The sequence below is a fragment of the Thunnus maccoyii genome, chromosome 18 (genome assembly GCF_910596095.1).
Source record: "Thunnus maccoyii chromosome 18, fThuMac1.1, whole genome shotgun sequence".
Classification (NCBI taxonomy): domain Eukaryota; kingdom Metazoa; phylum Chordata; class Actinopteri; order Scombriformes; family Scombridae; genus Thunnus; species Thunnus maccoyii.
In genome coordinates, this window is record NC_056550.1 from 8392237 (window position 1) to 8408417 (window position 16181).

At 38.4% G+C, this 16181-nt stretch overlaps 1 protein-coding gene across 3 annotated transcripts; it reads left to right on the forward strand.

Annotated features, from left to right (window-relative positions):
• The first annotated feature begins 3 nt into the window (after positions 1 to 3).
• Positions 4 to 13400, forward strand: xpnpep3 (X-prolyl aminopeptidase 3, mitochondrial). Of its 3 annotated transcripts, none has more exons than XM_042392947.1 (12): positions 4 to 91; positions 2074 to 2219; positions 3614 to 3736; positions 4031 to 4218; positions 4423 to 4642; positions 6213 to 6397; positions 7102 to 7164; positions 7941 to 8054; positions 8223 to 8308; positions 10708 to 10891; positions 11622 to 11742; positions 11990 to 13400. In XM_042392947.1, exons 2-12 carry the CDS (start codon positions 2150 to 2152, stop codon positions 12154 to 12156), a joined length of 1521 nt encoding a protein of 506 aa, XP_042248881.1. In that variant the 5' UTR covers positions 4 to 91; positions 2074 to 2149; the 3' UTR covers positions 12157 to 13400. The 3 variants fall into 3 exon arrangements, with proteins under 3 accessions (XP_042248881.1, XP_042248878.1, XP_042248879.1); XM_042392944.1 differs by lacking the exon at positions 4 to 91 and adding an exon at positions 1651 to 1750; XM_042392945.1 differs by lacking the exon at positions 4 to 91 and adding an exon at positions 1827 to 1963.
• Positions 13401 to 16181: the final 2781 nt, after the last annotated feature.

The following is a 16181-nucleotide window of genomic DNA, read 5'->3' on the forward strand; positions in this document are numbered from 1 at the left end:
TCTGGAAATGGGATTTGTTGCCCCGAGTGTCGACTGTCAGGCACATGGTTACATACATATGTAGCCCTGAGTGACACCTGTCAGGCACATGGTGAGACTGATTTGTGCCCTGAGTCAGGCCTGTCAGGCACATGGTCAGACAGTTTTATTGTGCGTGAAGCACTTTGTAAACATTGTTTTAAGAAAATTATTATTATTATTATACAAATTATGTATTTATTTATTCATTTATTTATTATATTATACAATTCACAAATGTGTGATTCATAATATTATAAAAGTGGTTGATTCCGAACGACTAAAAGACAGTGCTTGTTTAGTATTGAATAATCACGTGAAAACTTTAAAAGTTTTTTTCAAAGTAGTTTATGAATACATTAAACATGACAAAATTATTATTACTACTAATAGTAAGACACAATACAATTCAATTATTAAGGGCAATTGAATGATATTTTCATTGCTAAATAGTAGCCTATCAAGATCCTCTCAAGACATGTATTAAGATGTCAAAATCCTCTGCTTGGAACAATAATGTGTGTCTGATATGTTTTGCCACAAGAAAAGTACAATCACCATGTTAAAATCCTTAAAATGGTTTCTACTCCCTCTCCCTTGTTTAAAAATACAGAATCTATGACATTGCACATTTTGAACATTTCAAAAGTTTAACTGTTTTAGACAAGATGTCTCCTACTTCACTGTAAAGTTCATTCTCAGTGTTTGTACACTGGAAGCTTCAAGTTTCCACATCACACTTGTGTAAGTTGAATATTGGTCCAGGATTGGCGCCAAACTAGTTGTGATGTCACAAATCATGATCGTAGGCCCACCCTTTAAAATTGGATTTTCAATGAGCTCAGAGAAACTTTCCACTTTCAGCAGATTAATGTGAAAACAGCCTCCTAGTGTCAAACTCTGCACATACATCATTCTGCACAGTGAAGCTCAAACATTCAACTGAGGAAACAAGAAGAAAAACACGCTCTCCTAGGGAGTTATGATCCATACAGCTTCCACCAATCATGTGGTTGTGTTGAGTTTTCAAATCATATACTAATCAATATACTGGACTTCCCAATGCTGCCAATCATTCATAATTCATTCAGATCTATGACCAATTTTGTTTTTCTTATTTCAATTCCAGGCAGCCATCATCTCAATGAAATGTGAAAAACATTTTTAGGGCACACAAAAACTGCAGAGAGTATATAATCCATCACATTCCTTTAATCACTCGTGGTTAATCACCTTTTTTCTTGTTAGAGAGTTATTTTGGGCAGTGAAATGGAAAGTATCAAGTGTTTGCAGCCTATTTGCTTCTTTCTTTCAAGTAGTTATTATACCAGGTAAAGATATTTCAGCAATAGTTTGTATCACATACATTACACCTGAACCAGGTGGGGGTCGCTCAAGAGCCAGAATAGTTTATCATAACAATATGTCTGGTGATATTCTAACACAATAATGACATTAACAATGGCTCAGTTCCATTCAAGTGTCCAAGGATGCCACACTGGTGAACCATCAGTCACTATACCAGTGTTATGAACTTGGAAAAACTAAGTGGGATTCAGCCATCATTAATGTTATTGATTGCACCTGTGCATTTCTAGCTTTAACATGTTTTTGCTGCACGCAAACACTTTTAGCAAAGAAAAACAGAAGAAGAAGAAGAAGAACAACAACAACAACAACAAAAGCAAAAGGGTTCCAGCAGTAAAGCTTCGCTGCTTGGACCCTTAAAAAGGTGGGTAGTAAGTGAACATAAATGAGCGTAAAAGAATAAAAACACTGATATGGTCTTTTAAAGTTTACATCAGCGCCACGGTCAGGATTGAGGTTAATCAATTATAGCAGAGGAGGCGGGATTAAGCACCTGAGAAGCAAAACGCAGGGCAGCAATTTCCCAACAAACAGCACGAATGAATGTAGTTAGCATGCGTTGAGTAAGCTATCGAGGGTAACTGTCAACCAACGGGAAATAGGCAGTTGTGTGTTGTATGAAAAAAATTAACGTTGGTACTTCGCAACAACAAACCTCTGTGTGTCTCCGTTAATATCTTGTGTTAGTTCACCTCTTCTCTAGTCTACTGTACTGACTGACCCGCATGCTGTGACTGGTCGCTGTCGTCGAGCTGCAGCTACAATGTTGCCCTCAGCCTGCACCCTGGTCAGGTCTGCTGTCAGGCTGCTGCCACGGACGAGCTGGAGTCGAGGTGAGCTCAGTCTGCTCTTGTTACGTTTTCTATCTTATCTAAACGCTTTATAAATTCAGTTATTCAATCGATAAGTCAGTTACTAATTCCTCATTTAAACAGCCAGCTGTTCTGTCCTGTTGCTCCACCTCAGCTTTCTCACTAAAAGTTTTTTGAACTCTTTTGAACCAAACAGCATCAAAAGTGCAGACAACAGCAACGACAGAGGAGAAGAAAAACATACATATAGTACAGAGTCAACATGTTTGGATTATAGGTGTAACATAAAGCCTATTTGTGCATTTCAATGACAGATCAAGTTCATCATATTGCAGACATACATAGGTGTATACTGAAAAGGATCAAAGTTAAAGAATAAAACATTATCAACAAGTAAAATACATTCACATGTATCCATGTGATCCATCATGTAAAAGATGGAGGTCAGGCAGCCTTCCACTTAATTAGCATTAATCATCAAGCGATCAGTGAAGCAGATAATATAGCATTAGACTCATATGAAGTAATAGTATGTTCTGTTGAAGATACACCAGATATTGCTATTAATGGATTTGGCTCTGTTGTTTTATGTATGAAAACACTTCAAATATTGAGTCTAGAAATTGTTTGAAGAGATGTATGATCGGAGCATAAGGCTTATTGTTGCTAATTGAATTTTGGGTGAACTGTGCCTTTACCATATCTTTGATGTGGTCTGTAATAGAGCCCCACTGATACTGGACTTTTTAGGCTGACATCAATCCTTGAGTTCAGCTGTATGACAAACATTTTAGAAAGGATCCCCCACACTTATTATACTTATTATTAAAGAACTGTGACAAAGATATGAACTGAGCGGGACATTTACTGTTGAAAAATAAATTTGTCAGTGCTTTCTGCTGGACAAACTATGTAATGGTGACATTATTTCTAAATTACATCAAACATATATTTGACGTTTCTGTACTGCAGTTTCTTGTCATTTATCGCCCCACATAGACTGTACGTCTGCTGTAGATCAAACAGAATTAATGGTAAAAGCTGGGCAATATATCAATATTATATCGATATATGAGATATTTTGGATGTCATAATATTGTGATATGGCAAAAGTTGTCTTTTCCTGGTTTTAAAGGCTGCATTACAGTAAAGTCATTTTCTGAACTTACCAGACTGTTTTAGCTGCTCTATTATTTGCCTTTACCCATTTAGTCATTACATCCACGTTACTGATGATTACTTCCATAAATCTCATTGTAAATATTTTGTGAAGGCACCAATAGTCATCCCTACAATATTGTTGCAATATCGATATCAAGGTATTTGGTCAAAAATATCATGATATTTGATTTTGTCCATATCGTCCAGCCCTGGTTAAAGACTCTTTAATGTCCGTGTTGTGTTGCTGTCTGTAGGATGTGTGTGGTGCCCGTGCAGAAACATTTCTGTGAAACCAGGAGGTTTGAAACCAAAGACCGTTCCTCCTCGGTACCTGGGCCAGCCCAGCCCTTTCACTCACCCACACATCGTCAAACATGGTGAGTATTGTTTACACTGGAGTTACGTACTAGTACATTAACACTTTTTAGGGAAACCTGTATACGGCATATGGTCTTTAGTCAGATCAGCAACAGCCTCAATACATAGTTATTTCTTTGGGTAGGATTCAAGCACACATAGTACAGGATGAGGATTAGGAATAGACCATATTGTAGGACACAGACAGCTGGACGTACACATTTAAGCAACTACACTGCATGTTACATACTAAATAGTCCTGCACAGTGAAAGTGTGGGTGATGAGCTGTTGTTTTCTGATCTCTGCTCTTCAGGTGAGGTGACCCCAGGCTTGAGCCAGACAGAATATGAGCTCCGCAGACACAGACTGGCCTCACTTATCGAGGCCCAGGCGGACAGGCTGGGACCCTCTACCTCCTCTGGCAACCATGTGGTCATTGTTTTGTCCCATCCAACCCGCTACATGACCAATGACATCCCTTATCCCTTCCACCAGAACCAGGTGTGGATTCAGTTTTATCTTCTTGTGCCTTTGTTGGTTGTTGAACATAACAGGAAACTGAATAATAACAGTTTAAAACACCTTATCTTGAAGCAGCAAGCTTCAGGTATATAGGAGAATTGCGAGTCGTCGTCATTTTGGATACTGATTATTTGTAATTTTAGCCAGGCTTTAACAATTAACCCAGAGCCAAATGTTCTCCAGGATTTCCTCTACCTCAGTGGCATCTTAGAGCCTGACAGTGCCTTGGTTCTTTATGGGAAAGGGCGACCAGACCAGGCGATCTTGTTCGTCCCCCGCAGAGACCCAGGGAGAGAGCTGTGGGACGGACCCCGGTCAGGGAAGGACGGGGCGGCTGCTTTGACCGGCATAGAGAGAGTTCATAGCACAGAAGAACTGGGTGTTGTGCTCAAGAGCCTTAAAGGTGAGTGGATCCAGGTCCAGCAGGAACATCTCTTCACACAACTAACCTTGCTGTCCTTGTTGATTTTACCTCTCATGAAAGTTTTCATGTTTCATTGTTTAACAAATTTGAATCAAAGTAGATTAAATGTGGCTTTTTTGACACTAATCAACAGCAACAGACCCTTTAATGTCAAAGTGACACAGTAAAATCTCTACAAAGTGATTTAAATAAATTATAAATATTATTTACAAAATATATATTTGGATAAGTATTCACTCTCTTTAAGTGGACACACCCCTTGATCAGAACAGACCTGTAAAACCTCCACCGTGAAGACAAAGGAACACTGCAAGCATCAAAATGATTGAAAAAGTGCAAGTCAGGGGATGAAAACAAGAACATTTCCAAGTCACTGAACAACACTTGGAGTACAGTTAAATCAAGCATTAAGACATGGAAAGAGTATCGCCCAGCTGTAAATCTGCCTAGAGCAGGCTGTCCTCAAAAACCGAGCGAGTGTGCCAGAAGGAGACTAGTGAGGGAGGACACCAAGAAACCAATGACAGCACTGAAGCTCCAGAGGCTCAGACTGGGGAGACTGTAGACAACAACTGTTGGCCAGATGCTTTACCAGTTGCAGCTTTATGGGAGAGTGACAAAGAGAAAGTCACTCTTAGAAAAGCATGCCTCGGCTCGGCTATGGTTTGCTGGAACGCACATGGGAGACAGAAGTCAGCTGGAAGACAATGACAATTTAATGGTCTGATGAGACCGCAACTGAGCTTTTGCCATGTTTGACGCAAGCAACACTGCACATCATCGTAAACATAACATGCCTACTTTGAAGCACGCTGGTGGCAGCATCATGCTGTGGGGACGCTTCTCTGCAGCCGGCCCTGGTAAGCTTGTGAGGGTAGGAAGTAAAATGAACACAGCAAAATACAGAGAAATTTTGATGCAGTCGACTAGAAACCTGCCACAGAAGATCTGTTGAAAATCAAGAAAACGTGTCCAAGCATGAAGCTAAAAGCTGCAGAGGAACAACATTAATGTTCCGCAGCGACCGAGTCAGAGTTTGGATCCAAATGAGAAGAATGGAGAAACATTGCAGTGTCCAGATGTGTCTGCATCTGATTTTTTTTCTCATTGAACAAGTTGTTTTATTGCTTCATTTGAACAGCCACAATTAATGAGCATGTTTTAGTGCTCTATAGGTTTTACTAATTGCACAAGAACAACGTTGACCATAATTATTAAGCTCTAGTTAACAAAGCAGTGGCACTTGATGGACACAGCTTTCGCTTTTCACCCTGAGTCAGTCAATACTTTATTGTTGGACCATCATCTTTAATCTTTCAGGTGGAGGCTTGATGAAATCCACTAACTAATGCATTGTGTGTTTAATAGGCAACATCAGTAAATAGTCAGTTACTTAAACTGATGTAGAGGTGAGAGGTCATGGACTGACTTTTTCATTTAGGGGTTGAACTGTTCTTAAAAAAAAAAGACAGGAGCACAAGCTAGCTAGAAGTAGCTTAACTTAATTGTTTCTCTTCAGCATTTTCTCTCTACTCCCATCCTCTGTCAGGCACTCTGCTGTGGTACGACAGTTCTCAGCCGTCCCATCCTCGGCTCCACCAGGTGCACGTGGGTCCCATGCTGGAAGCGGGGCCGGTGCCGCGCTCTCTCAGATCCCTCATACACTCTCTCAGGGCCATCAAGAGCTCAGCAGAGGTGGCACTCATGCAAGAAGCAGGTCGCATCACAGCACAGGTTGGTGTTTAAATTACTTATTGAGTCAATGTCATAATAGTGTAGAATTAGTAATAAATGCCTGCAAGAAATGCAAGAATTTTCATTTGCTGGTATTGTTATTTAACAGCGACTCTATAATAGTTCATTGTGCCCTCCGTTCCAACAAAACTGCCTTTTCTCTCAGTTACTGATATCTCATCGGTTTACACCCTGAAAAAAATCCCCTCAATCTCCTCTTCAACATTCATATAATAAGAAAAATGCGTCTAATAGTTATGAAAGCAAAATGCTCAATAAATCCTTTGTCAAGCCATCAATACTATTATTTCCAAATGCTTGACGAAATTGCCCAGAAATCAGAATTTTAACGACATTCTGTTCTGATTTTTGAATGTGATTATCTTTCAAATTATTCTCATTGCATATGTTTTTGTTTATAGAAAACTGAAACAATCCTCGTGAAAATCGGTGCAGTCTGTGTTGTTTTCAACCTACGCTACAGTGTACATTGCTGTTTGCCACAATGTTGTTTTTTTCCATGCTGCCACTGTGGGGTGCCAAAGTCAGAATGTTCATAATTTACACATACGGGCTTTAATTTAACACCTGGTTCACTTTTCAAGGGAGATTATCCACTAAACCACTTCTCAGTTTTGTCACAGGGATGCATTTTAAAATACATGTATGTTGTACTCGTTCCAACTCAACTCTTTGTCTTTCAGGCTTTTAGGAGGACGATGGCTCTGTCTCATGGAGATGTGGATGAAGCTGTGCTCTTTGCTAAGGTAGCTGAAAATCTCCGTATGGGTCTTCATTGCCTCTCTATCTATCTATCATGTGTGGCCTGCTATGATCTTTGTGTCTTGTATTGATCTTTAATTGATCTTTAATGTGATTACTGCAAAGTAAAGAGGAAACTATTATTACTCCTCATTAAGACTGGACTCAACTGTCAGATTGATCGATTGAATTTATTTGATATTTTCAACATTCAACATTACACACAGTATTGACAACTGCTGATTAAGATGAATTCATCGAGGAACACACAGGAAATCATTTCCTCTGTGGTCCTCAAGCAGTACCTTGTACACAAGAAACCAGGTTACTCAGAGAAAATAGGGTTATGATGGAAATGAGTCAGGTTTCTCTGCTACCCTCGACAAGTCAAACAGTTAAATGTTCAGCAGTGAAAAACTGTTTATTTAGACTTTGTCAGTTTCAGTGTATGTTGGACTTTAGATGGAATTAGACTTTGAATACGAGGATGTATCACTGCTTGTAATGATATTTCCTTTCTTCCATCTGAGATACTTTCCCAGTCTGATGTCTCTGATGAATTTTGGATGAAGACAGTTTGGTTTCTGGCTGTCTGAACTCTGCAGGATTTAGCTTAAAGTACAGTTAATGCTGTATTTACCCTCTCTCTCTCTCTCTCTCTCTCTCTCTCTCTCTCTCTCTGTCTGTCTACTACTGTATATGACATAAATCATAGCAAACATGAAGCCTACAGTTATTTCTCAAGTAGAAAGGCCTTTTTTGACAGAAACTCTTCTTCCAGTTTGATTTTGAGAATCGACTCCATGGTGCCAACTTCCTAGCCTATCCACCTGTGGTTGCTGGAGGGAATCGAGCCAATACTCTGCACTACATAAACAACAACCAGATTATCAAGGTAATGAAGGTGTTGAATGCGATGAAGGATCTGACCTCTCGTATAAGGTGCAATGAACACACACATTAACCATCCTGAGAATGAGAAGTGGTTCATATGTGTATAAAGTAATGATTCAGTAGCATAAATGACTCTTACACTCGTCTCCCTCTTTCTCTCCTCCACCAGGATGGTGAAATGGTGCTGCTTGATGGCGGTTGTGAATACTTTGGTTATGTCAGTGATGTCACTCGAACATGGCCAGTGAATGGGAAGTAAGTTTGACAAAATAATCATAAATTGTACCAGTCAAAGAAAAGCAAAAGTTGATAAAGAATATCTGAGCAGCGTAGCTCTGTAGAGCCACCAGAGGAGTGTTTCGTGAAGGTGGTTTGGAAAAGCAGGACTCATTGTGAAAGTCCTGTCTTGAATGAGCCTAACACACTGAAACAGGAATAAGCTGTTTCATAAAGCCAACTCAAAACTAATATAAGACAACCCTCGTGTAAGAACTGCTCTTCAACAGCAAGCACAAATCAACTCACTGTGAAGAAAACTGACATATGAAGACAAGATTGTGAAGCACATATTCAACATATAATATGGAAAATAAAACAATGAAACAAAATCACAGCAATTGACAAAGCAAAAGAGAGCTTTTTGGCAGCATGTTTATAGAGCAGCAGCAGTGGGGTCAGGCTTTGACAAAGGAAAGATCAACACAGCCCACTGAACTCCTCAGTTAGCTCAGTTTGTTGCTTGGCTTGTTATTATGTCATTGTGGGTTTAAGAACAATGTGAGTATTGTGAATTTTCATCAAGAGATGAAAATTAATGTACAAGATGTATTAAGATTGTTTATTTACAGCTTGTTGTTCAGGTAAACTCACGTGACAAACATTGCTTCCATTGAAATTGAGACTAAGAATAGCAATACTTTTTGTAACAACAATACTGATTCAATGTACTTAATATCCTAACATCTTCTAATTATGTCAAGCAGACTGTTAATTGCTCAGAACAGTAAAGAGGACAAATCACAAGGTGAAAAAGGAAAACTATCAGTTACCCCTGCGATGGGGCATGCTAATTCCCCGTAGAACTGTTAATAGAGCCTGGCTTTCTGTTATGAAAGATGCTTCGAACTTCAGATGTCAGATACAATGTCACTTCAGATATTACATGACAAACAGTGTTGGATAATAATCTTAAGGATACTTGTTGAATATTAAGATCACCGGTCAATACTGTCCATAAAGGTTGTAACTGGATGCCATACTTACAAATGACATTGGCTTTTGTTTAAATAATATCTCAACTCTTCCAAGTGTAATACATTGCTCAGTTCCCTGAGCCACGTTTTAAAGGTGGGCACAGGTTCCTCTTTCCAATTCTGAAGTATAGTCTTTTAATGCTAATACCAAACATAATTAAACTGCCTGTGACTGGCGTTTATCGGCCTTATTCGATGTGGCACCCAGAATGTCTATCAATGGATCAGCTTTTTTCTTAAAACTTTAATTCTCTTTAGTTTGATTGTGCTACTGTCACTTTTTGTATTTTTTAATAGACACATTTCTGAGTGTATTTAAGAGAGATGGTGAAAATACTACTTACAATGAAGCTATAGCTACTAGTCAAAGTCATTTATTAGCTTTATTTTGACTATAGCGCATTCAAAAGCACATATTGACTGGAATACTATGCAAATACCTATGAATGAAAAAGATATTAGATCAGAGTTTAAAGTGGCTCTAATTCATATTTTTATATTAACATTTGATGAAATCCCTATGTGTATGTGTGTATTAACCTTACATTATCACACAGCTCTGCTCTCCCTTAGCTCTCTGGAGCTTTATAGTATTTTTACCTAATTGTTTTGGCTTCCTGACCTGCAGCCTGTAGTTTTCACACATGCATACTACAGTGGAGCATTTAGCAGCGAAAGAGACGGATATTTTCTTTAGGAGTAGGTGAAGAACAAAAAAGGAAAGTGAATATTGACCAACAATCAGTTATTGCAGGTTTAAGTCCAGTTTGTTGGCTCTGATGGTTGTTTTTTGGTTACAATTTACTCATTTGGAAATTTTCCCATTCAAGTAACTTTCTGTTGACAGAGTAGATGTTTAACAAAAGGTCACTTTGTGTGTTTGATGCATCACTACAGACTATGTCACCCTAACCCAGCTGTTGATTATATATACATGACTTTTCATGCTATTTTGAAAATCTGCAGAGGCTCAAAACAAGTTTAGTTTTCGTGTTATAGTCAGTGGTGAATTGAGTATCAAAGTTGTGGCTGAGGCTGGAGTTTATTACACCCACCCATCAACACTACACTACATAAAGTTCACTTTTATTTTTATTTTTTCATAGTAAATAAACTGAAATCCATTTTTTTCTCATTAATTTTCACCATTTGTTTCAACTTTATACATGATTTGTTTTGAAATCTTCTGGGTCTTTTAGATTTTAGGGCCTTTTAAATTTAATGAAATTGTTGTATGACTCTTCTTTTTGATAGATCTCTTAATTGATTTTTCCATGACAAAGGCAAGAATACAATAAATGTAATCAACACCGGAAATTGCTCCCCTCATCCCTCCCACCACCAGGCTCCTTGATGCAAACACATCTTAACTGTCTACTGCTCCCACCTCCTTCCTGCCAGGTTCAGCCCTGCCCAGGTTGAGCTGTACGAGGCCGTCCTGGAGGTCCAGCGCTCCTGTTTGTCTCTGTGTTCCCCGGGCGTCAGTCTGGATCACATCTACAGCACAATGCTGGCTCTACTGGGACGACAGCTCAGGCAGCTAGGTATCATCAAGGCCAGTACCAGTGATGCTGATGCTTTAAAGGTAATAATAATCCGAGAAATTGCGCATTTGAAACTGGCTGGTCGGTCATTTCTGTCTTTTACAAATGTGAAAGCTAATAAACAGTTCTTAGCTTTTGGAACAGAAAGTTTTTGTTGTTTGAGATGTACAAACCATTAAAGTAGTAGTTTGACATTTTGGGGAAAGTGCTTATTTGCTTCCTTGGTAAGAGTTGGAAGATTGATACCGCTCTTATCTGTACAGTAAATATGTAGCTAGAGCCAGCAGCTTGTTAGCTTAGCTTTGCATAAACTGGAAACAAGGGGAAATGGTTAGCCCGGCTCTGTCCAAATACATCTAAAACTTGTTAGTTAACATGTTATATCTTGTTTGTTCACGCTGTACAAAAACAAAGTGAAAAAACGACAATTTGCTGTTATTTGCCCAATTATTTCTTGGAGTGTCCACTGGTTTCATGGTAACTTGTCCCTGTCAAGCCAGCTGCTGGCTCCAACTACATATTGACTGCACATAGAGTGGTATCAATCCTCTCATTTAACTATTGGCAAGAAGGCAAGTAAGCATATTTACCAAAATTTCAAAGTTTCCAGGCCTTTCTCAGTGTTTAAAAGTGAGCAATGATTCCGTGTCTTAATGAAAATTGAATGTTTTTTATGCATCCAGCTGTTAGAGGTCTTAGATTCAGTTGTGCTTTTAAGGCAGGTAGATATACAACTGCTTCAGGCCTTAATTTTGTTTATGCTCATGCCAGGCTGCGCGGCGGTACTGTCCACATCATGTTGGTCATTACCTGGGCATGGACGTCCACGACACACCTGAGCTGTCCCGCTCACAGCCTCTACAGCCAGGAATGGCCATCACCATAGAACCAGGTACAGAAAAATAAGGCTTTTAAACTTTCTCTTACTCTCTCGATCATTTTTTTCTTCTTAAAGATGTGCAGCTGTGCCAGTACATGAGGAATAGTTTTCTCTTTCTCTTTATCCAATTTGTGTGGACTTGTATTGGATGGTTTGGTCCACAACTTCCCCTATTGTTAGAGCTCTTTTTTAAAGTCAGTTAATAAATTTTTGCTTTGCTTTCCTGAATTTTTCCACTTTTCTCCTTCTTTTGTCTCAGGGTTGTACATCGGCGAGGACAATGACCAGGCCCCAGAGCGTTTCCGTGGCCTGGGTGTGAGGATCGAGGATGACGTGGTGATCCAAGACAAGGGAGGCCCTCTGATTCTGTCGTCTGACGCACCGAAGACCATCGCTGATGTAGAGCAGGCCTGTGCCCAGAGATAGGGCAGGACGAGACAGACAAGTGACCAAATGAGCCACAGGATCGATGGCAAGCAGTGTACTGTGATTTTTCAACCGTCTCCACGGTGATCACGTCATCAGGCTCAGGGCCCAGGTACATGAAAGGTGGGAGCACACTGCAAGACTGTGGTTTTAGTCTCAACAAAGCCTCAAAAATTTAGAAATGTGGTAATGTGGAAGATCATAGATTTTGCAGACGCTTTTCTGCCTAAATGTTCAAAGAAACACAGTGGTTTCATGTTTTGTTGGCAAGTGTTCTCCCACACTGCTGTCTTCAACACTAAAGTTAGCCGTTGTCACGAAACAGGAGCGCACAAAGTCTTGTCAATACGTAACTGAACAAGACGCTGCACTCATTACACTGATCAATCTTTCAATCTGCATAAGACCATAAGTTCCAAAACAGAAAACCAAATAAGTAAACATGGTGTTGTTGTCACTCTAAGAATGATGAAGAGCTCATCTACAGTAAAGGTGGATATAGTTGTGTTAAGGTCTACGTAGTGGTGTACTACACTGTTCAGCAGCAATGCCACATGGAGACTGGTCCTCATCACACGCAATCCACTTATCATTGTGATGGTGCTATCAACAGGTAAAATATGACGTTGAACCATAAACCAAAACCTAGAAACATCTGTTAACCCTTTTCATTAAGAATATATCCAACTAAAGACCCAGTATTAAGATCTAACAACCATGTCAGCATTTTTCGTGACAGACTGATGAACCAAATGCATAAAAATATCAGCTTATATAAATCAGTTTGCTCCACACCATGTTCTTCAGTATTAACACCATCATTGCACACCAGGATATAACTATGTTTATTGTCTCACTCATATAACTTCTAAAGCCTACATACACACGCTTCATTTGTCTCTTACACACAAAAATACACAGTTGCCATCATTCAACTCATGCTACAGTACACAGGCTCTAAACATCACTCACTATACTGTATGAATGATCAGGAAGGACCAGGGCATGTCAAATCAGCAGACCACCATGTTTATGCACACAAGTAATGAATAAAGAGGACTCTGTCCAAAAGAGATGCTCCTGATAAATCTGGAATGATAACGATTACACCAATGCACTGAAATCGTTTCAAAAGTATACATTGATAAGAGATTATGTGTGTGTTTTGTTTTTTGTGTGTGTGTGTGATTGTGTGTGTTCTCTTTTAAAGAAAATTGTGTATATGTATTAAAAAGATCTCTATTTCTTCTTTCGTAACTAATAAATTATTTTGGTTTGATGCATCTTACTGATGATTGACGACATGGTGTGAAAAATGATGATGATGATAATAGTGGCTGCATTGAACTGAGATTTGGGCAGGATAGAAAGTTGACCTCAATATTAGGGGATCGAGATGGACCAAGACAACCTGTCACTTATCTTCACTTACTGTGTGATTAACAGTGTCATTCTGTATTTGGTTGCTGAGTTCTTGAAAATGCATTTTCATGGTACTCTGAGCGCCACACTTATACACAGTATAGTGATACTCAGTATCTTCACACCTCAGAAAATCACATCAAAACTATGTGGATAGATGGAAATCATTTTGGGAAAGCAGGAAAATATATAAAAGTAGTAATGCCCCATGGTTGTTTTTGTGTTTTATTGTTTTACAACATTGAATCAAAGTAGATTTAATGTAGCTTTTTTGACATAGATCAACAGAGAAAGAGTAAACATCTCTGCAATATGATCTCTTTCATTTCAAATATAAAATACAAGATACAGCAGACTTTGATTTGTCAAAGCAGGAAAAGCACAGGTGAAATAAATAACATTTACGATGGTGAGCCAGTTCCAGGCTCTGATATTAGAGCCATTGCTACTGTTATTGTTTACACCTGTGCTTTTACAAGTCCAAATGTATGCCATGAAAAGAGTTTGTTGATTATAGAAGTGAAATGGAGATCAACTGTGTGTAGTCAAGGGGGTTCAGTTGATTACAGTATAAATACACCTGTATCAACTTCTGTTGATTCAGCATCAAGTGAAAACCTCCACCATGAGGACACAGGAAGACTCCAAACAACACGAGAAAAGTCTGGATTGATACATGAACATTTCTAAGTGATCTGTTTTTACTTTAAGATTAAAAGAGCTTTTTCTGTTTATCAGTGTCAGAAAAGCCACATTAAATCTCCTTTGATTCAATGTTGTAGAACATTAAAACATGAAAACTTCCAAGGGGCGTAAATACCGTGTGTAAGCACTGTATGTGTCTGTGTGAACTGTACGTAAAAGTCTGAAGTCAAAGTGGATATATTTGAAGATACGGGGGCTGATTTTTGTATGTAACATTATACTTGAAATGATCTTATAGAAAAAAAACATTTTATTCTTGGTTACTTTGGCATTTTCTCAAAACACTATGTGCTTTTCTTGTTACGTTCACATACAATCTAAATGTTTAAGTAAGTTTTAAAGTAAATTGTAAATAAGTAAATTGAAGAATTTACCCACTTAGGCATTGAGTTACACTTGGTGACCAAAATGGCTTACTAAATAACTAATTTATTCACTTTTGACACAAGTTAAATGTTTTCAGTGAGTGACGGCCATTTGCAAAATGAAGGAAGTGTTGTGCAGCACAGATGTGATGATCAGTGGTGGGATGTAACTAAGCACATTTACTCATATACTGTCTTTAAGTACTGGAGTATATTTCATGCCACTTCATACTTCTTCTCCACTACAATTCAGAATTTCACATTGTATTTTTTACTCCACATTTATTTGGCAGCTATAGTTTGAGATTAAAATGTGCATATAAACATATAATAATCTAATCCAACACATTGTTTCATGTCACAACAGAGGTTTCCAACCTTTTTGGCAGTGTCTACTTGTTTCCTTTCACTGGTTTTAGATGGCTATGAGTTTGTTTGCAATTCTACCAAAGACGTCTCAGGTTTCATTTAAATAACTGATTGAAGTTCAAAGAGGTCAAATTATCCAATATTTCACACAAAAAGCAAAGAATAGAGAAAAGTCATGTATATTCTGCAGAACTAGTACTTTTACTTTTGATACTTTAAGTACATGTTGCTCATAATACTGTACTGTTACTTAAGGAAGAGTTTGAATGCAGGACTTTTTCTTGTAATGGAGTATTTTTCAATTGTTGTATAGGTACTTTTACTTAAGTAAAGGATTTGAGTAGTTCCACCACTGATAATAGGCTAAACTATAAAACTCTCAGGGGCTTTTTTTCTGCATTGAGTACTTTACTTTTGATACTTTAAAGTACATTTAGCTGAAAACACACTTTTACTTAAGCAACATTATCAATGCAGGACTTTTGCTTGTACTGGACTATTTGATGATTGGGATATTAAGTTTTGGGAATTGTAACGGTTTTATTTGCATCCCTTCCTTAAAGATCCCCTCCACATACAAAAAATACTCTGCTTGGAACAATAATGTGTGTCTGATATGTTTTTCCCCAGAAAAAAAGTGTAATTACCAAGTTAAACTCCTTAAATTGGCATCTACTCCTTCTCCTTCATTAGACTCCTTCATTTCCAAAATTCCAGAATTTATAAATATGCAAATATATTTTATTTCAGAAAGTTTAACTGCTGGAGACAAGATGTCTCCTATTTCACTGTAAAGTTCATTCTCAGTGTTTGTACACTGGAGGCTTCAAGTTTTCACATCACACTTGTGTAAGTTGAATGTTGGACCAGGATTGGCTCCAAACTAGTGGTGATGTCACAAATCATGATCGTAGGCCCGCCCATTAAAATCAGATTTTCAATGAGCTCAGAGAAACTTTACACTTTCAGCAGATTAATGTGAAAACAACCTTCTAGCGTTAAACTCTGCACATACATCATTCTGCACAGTGAAGATCAAACATCTGACTGAAGGAACAAGAAGAAAAACATTTCTGAGAGGTGGGGGACTTTAAGTAAAGGTAGCCTAGTAATACCACATTATAAACATACGTGAAGGTCCTGCATTCAAACCTTTGCTTAAGT

Coding starts and splice junctions, on each gene's coding strand:
- xpnpep3 (XM_042392947.1), top strand. CDS start 2,150: ATGTTGCCCTCAGCCTGCACCCTGGTCAGGTCTGCTGTCAGGCTGCTG. Junction 3,737..4,030: donor CCCACACATCGTCAAACATG/GTGAGTATTGTT, acceptor TCTGCTCTTCAG/GTGAGGTGACCCCAGGCTTG. Junction 10,892..11,621: donor GTGATGCTGATGCTTTAAAG/GTAATAATAATC, acceptor TGCTCATGCCAG/GCTGCGCGGCGGTACTGTCC.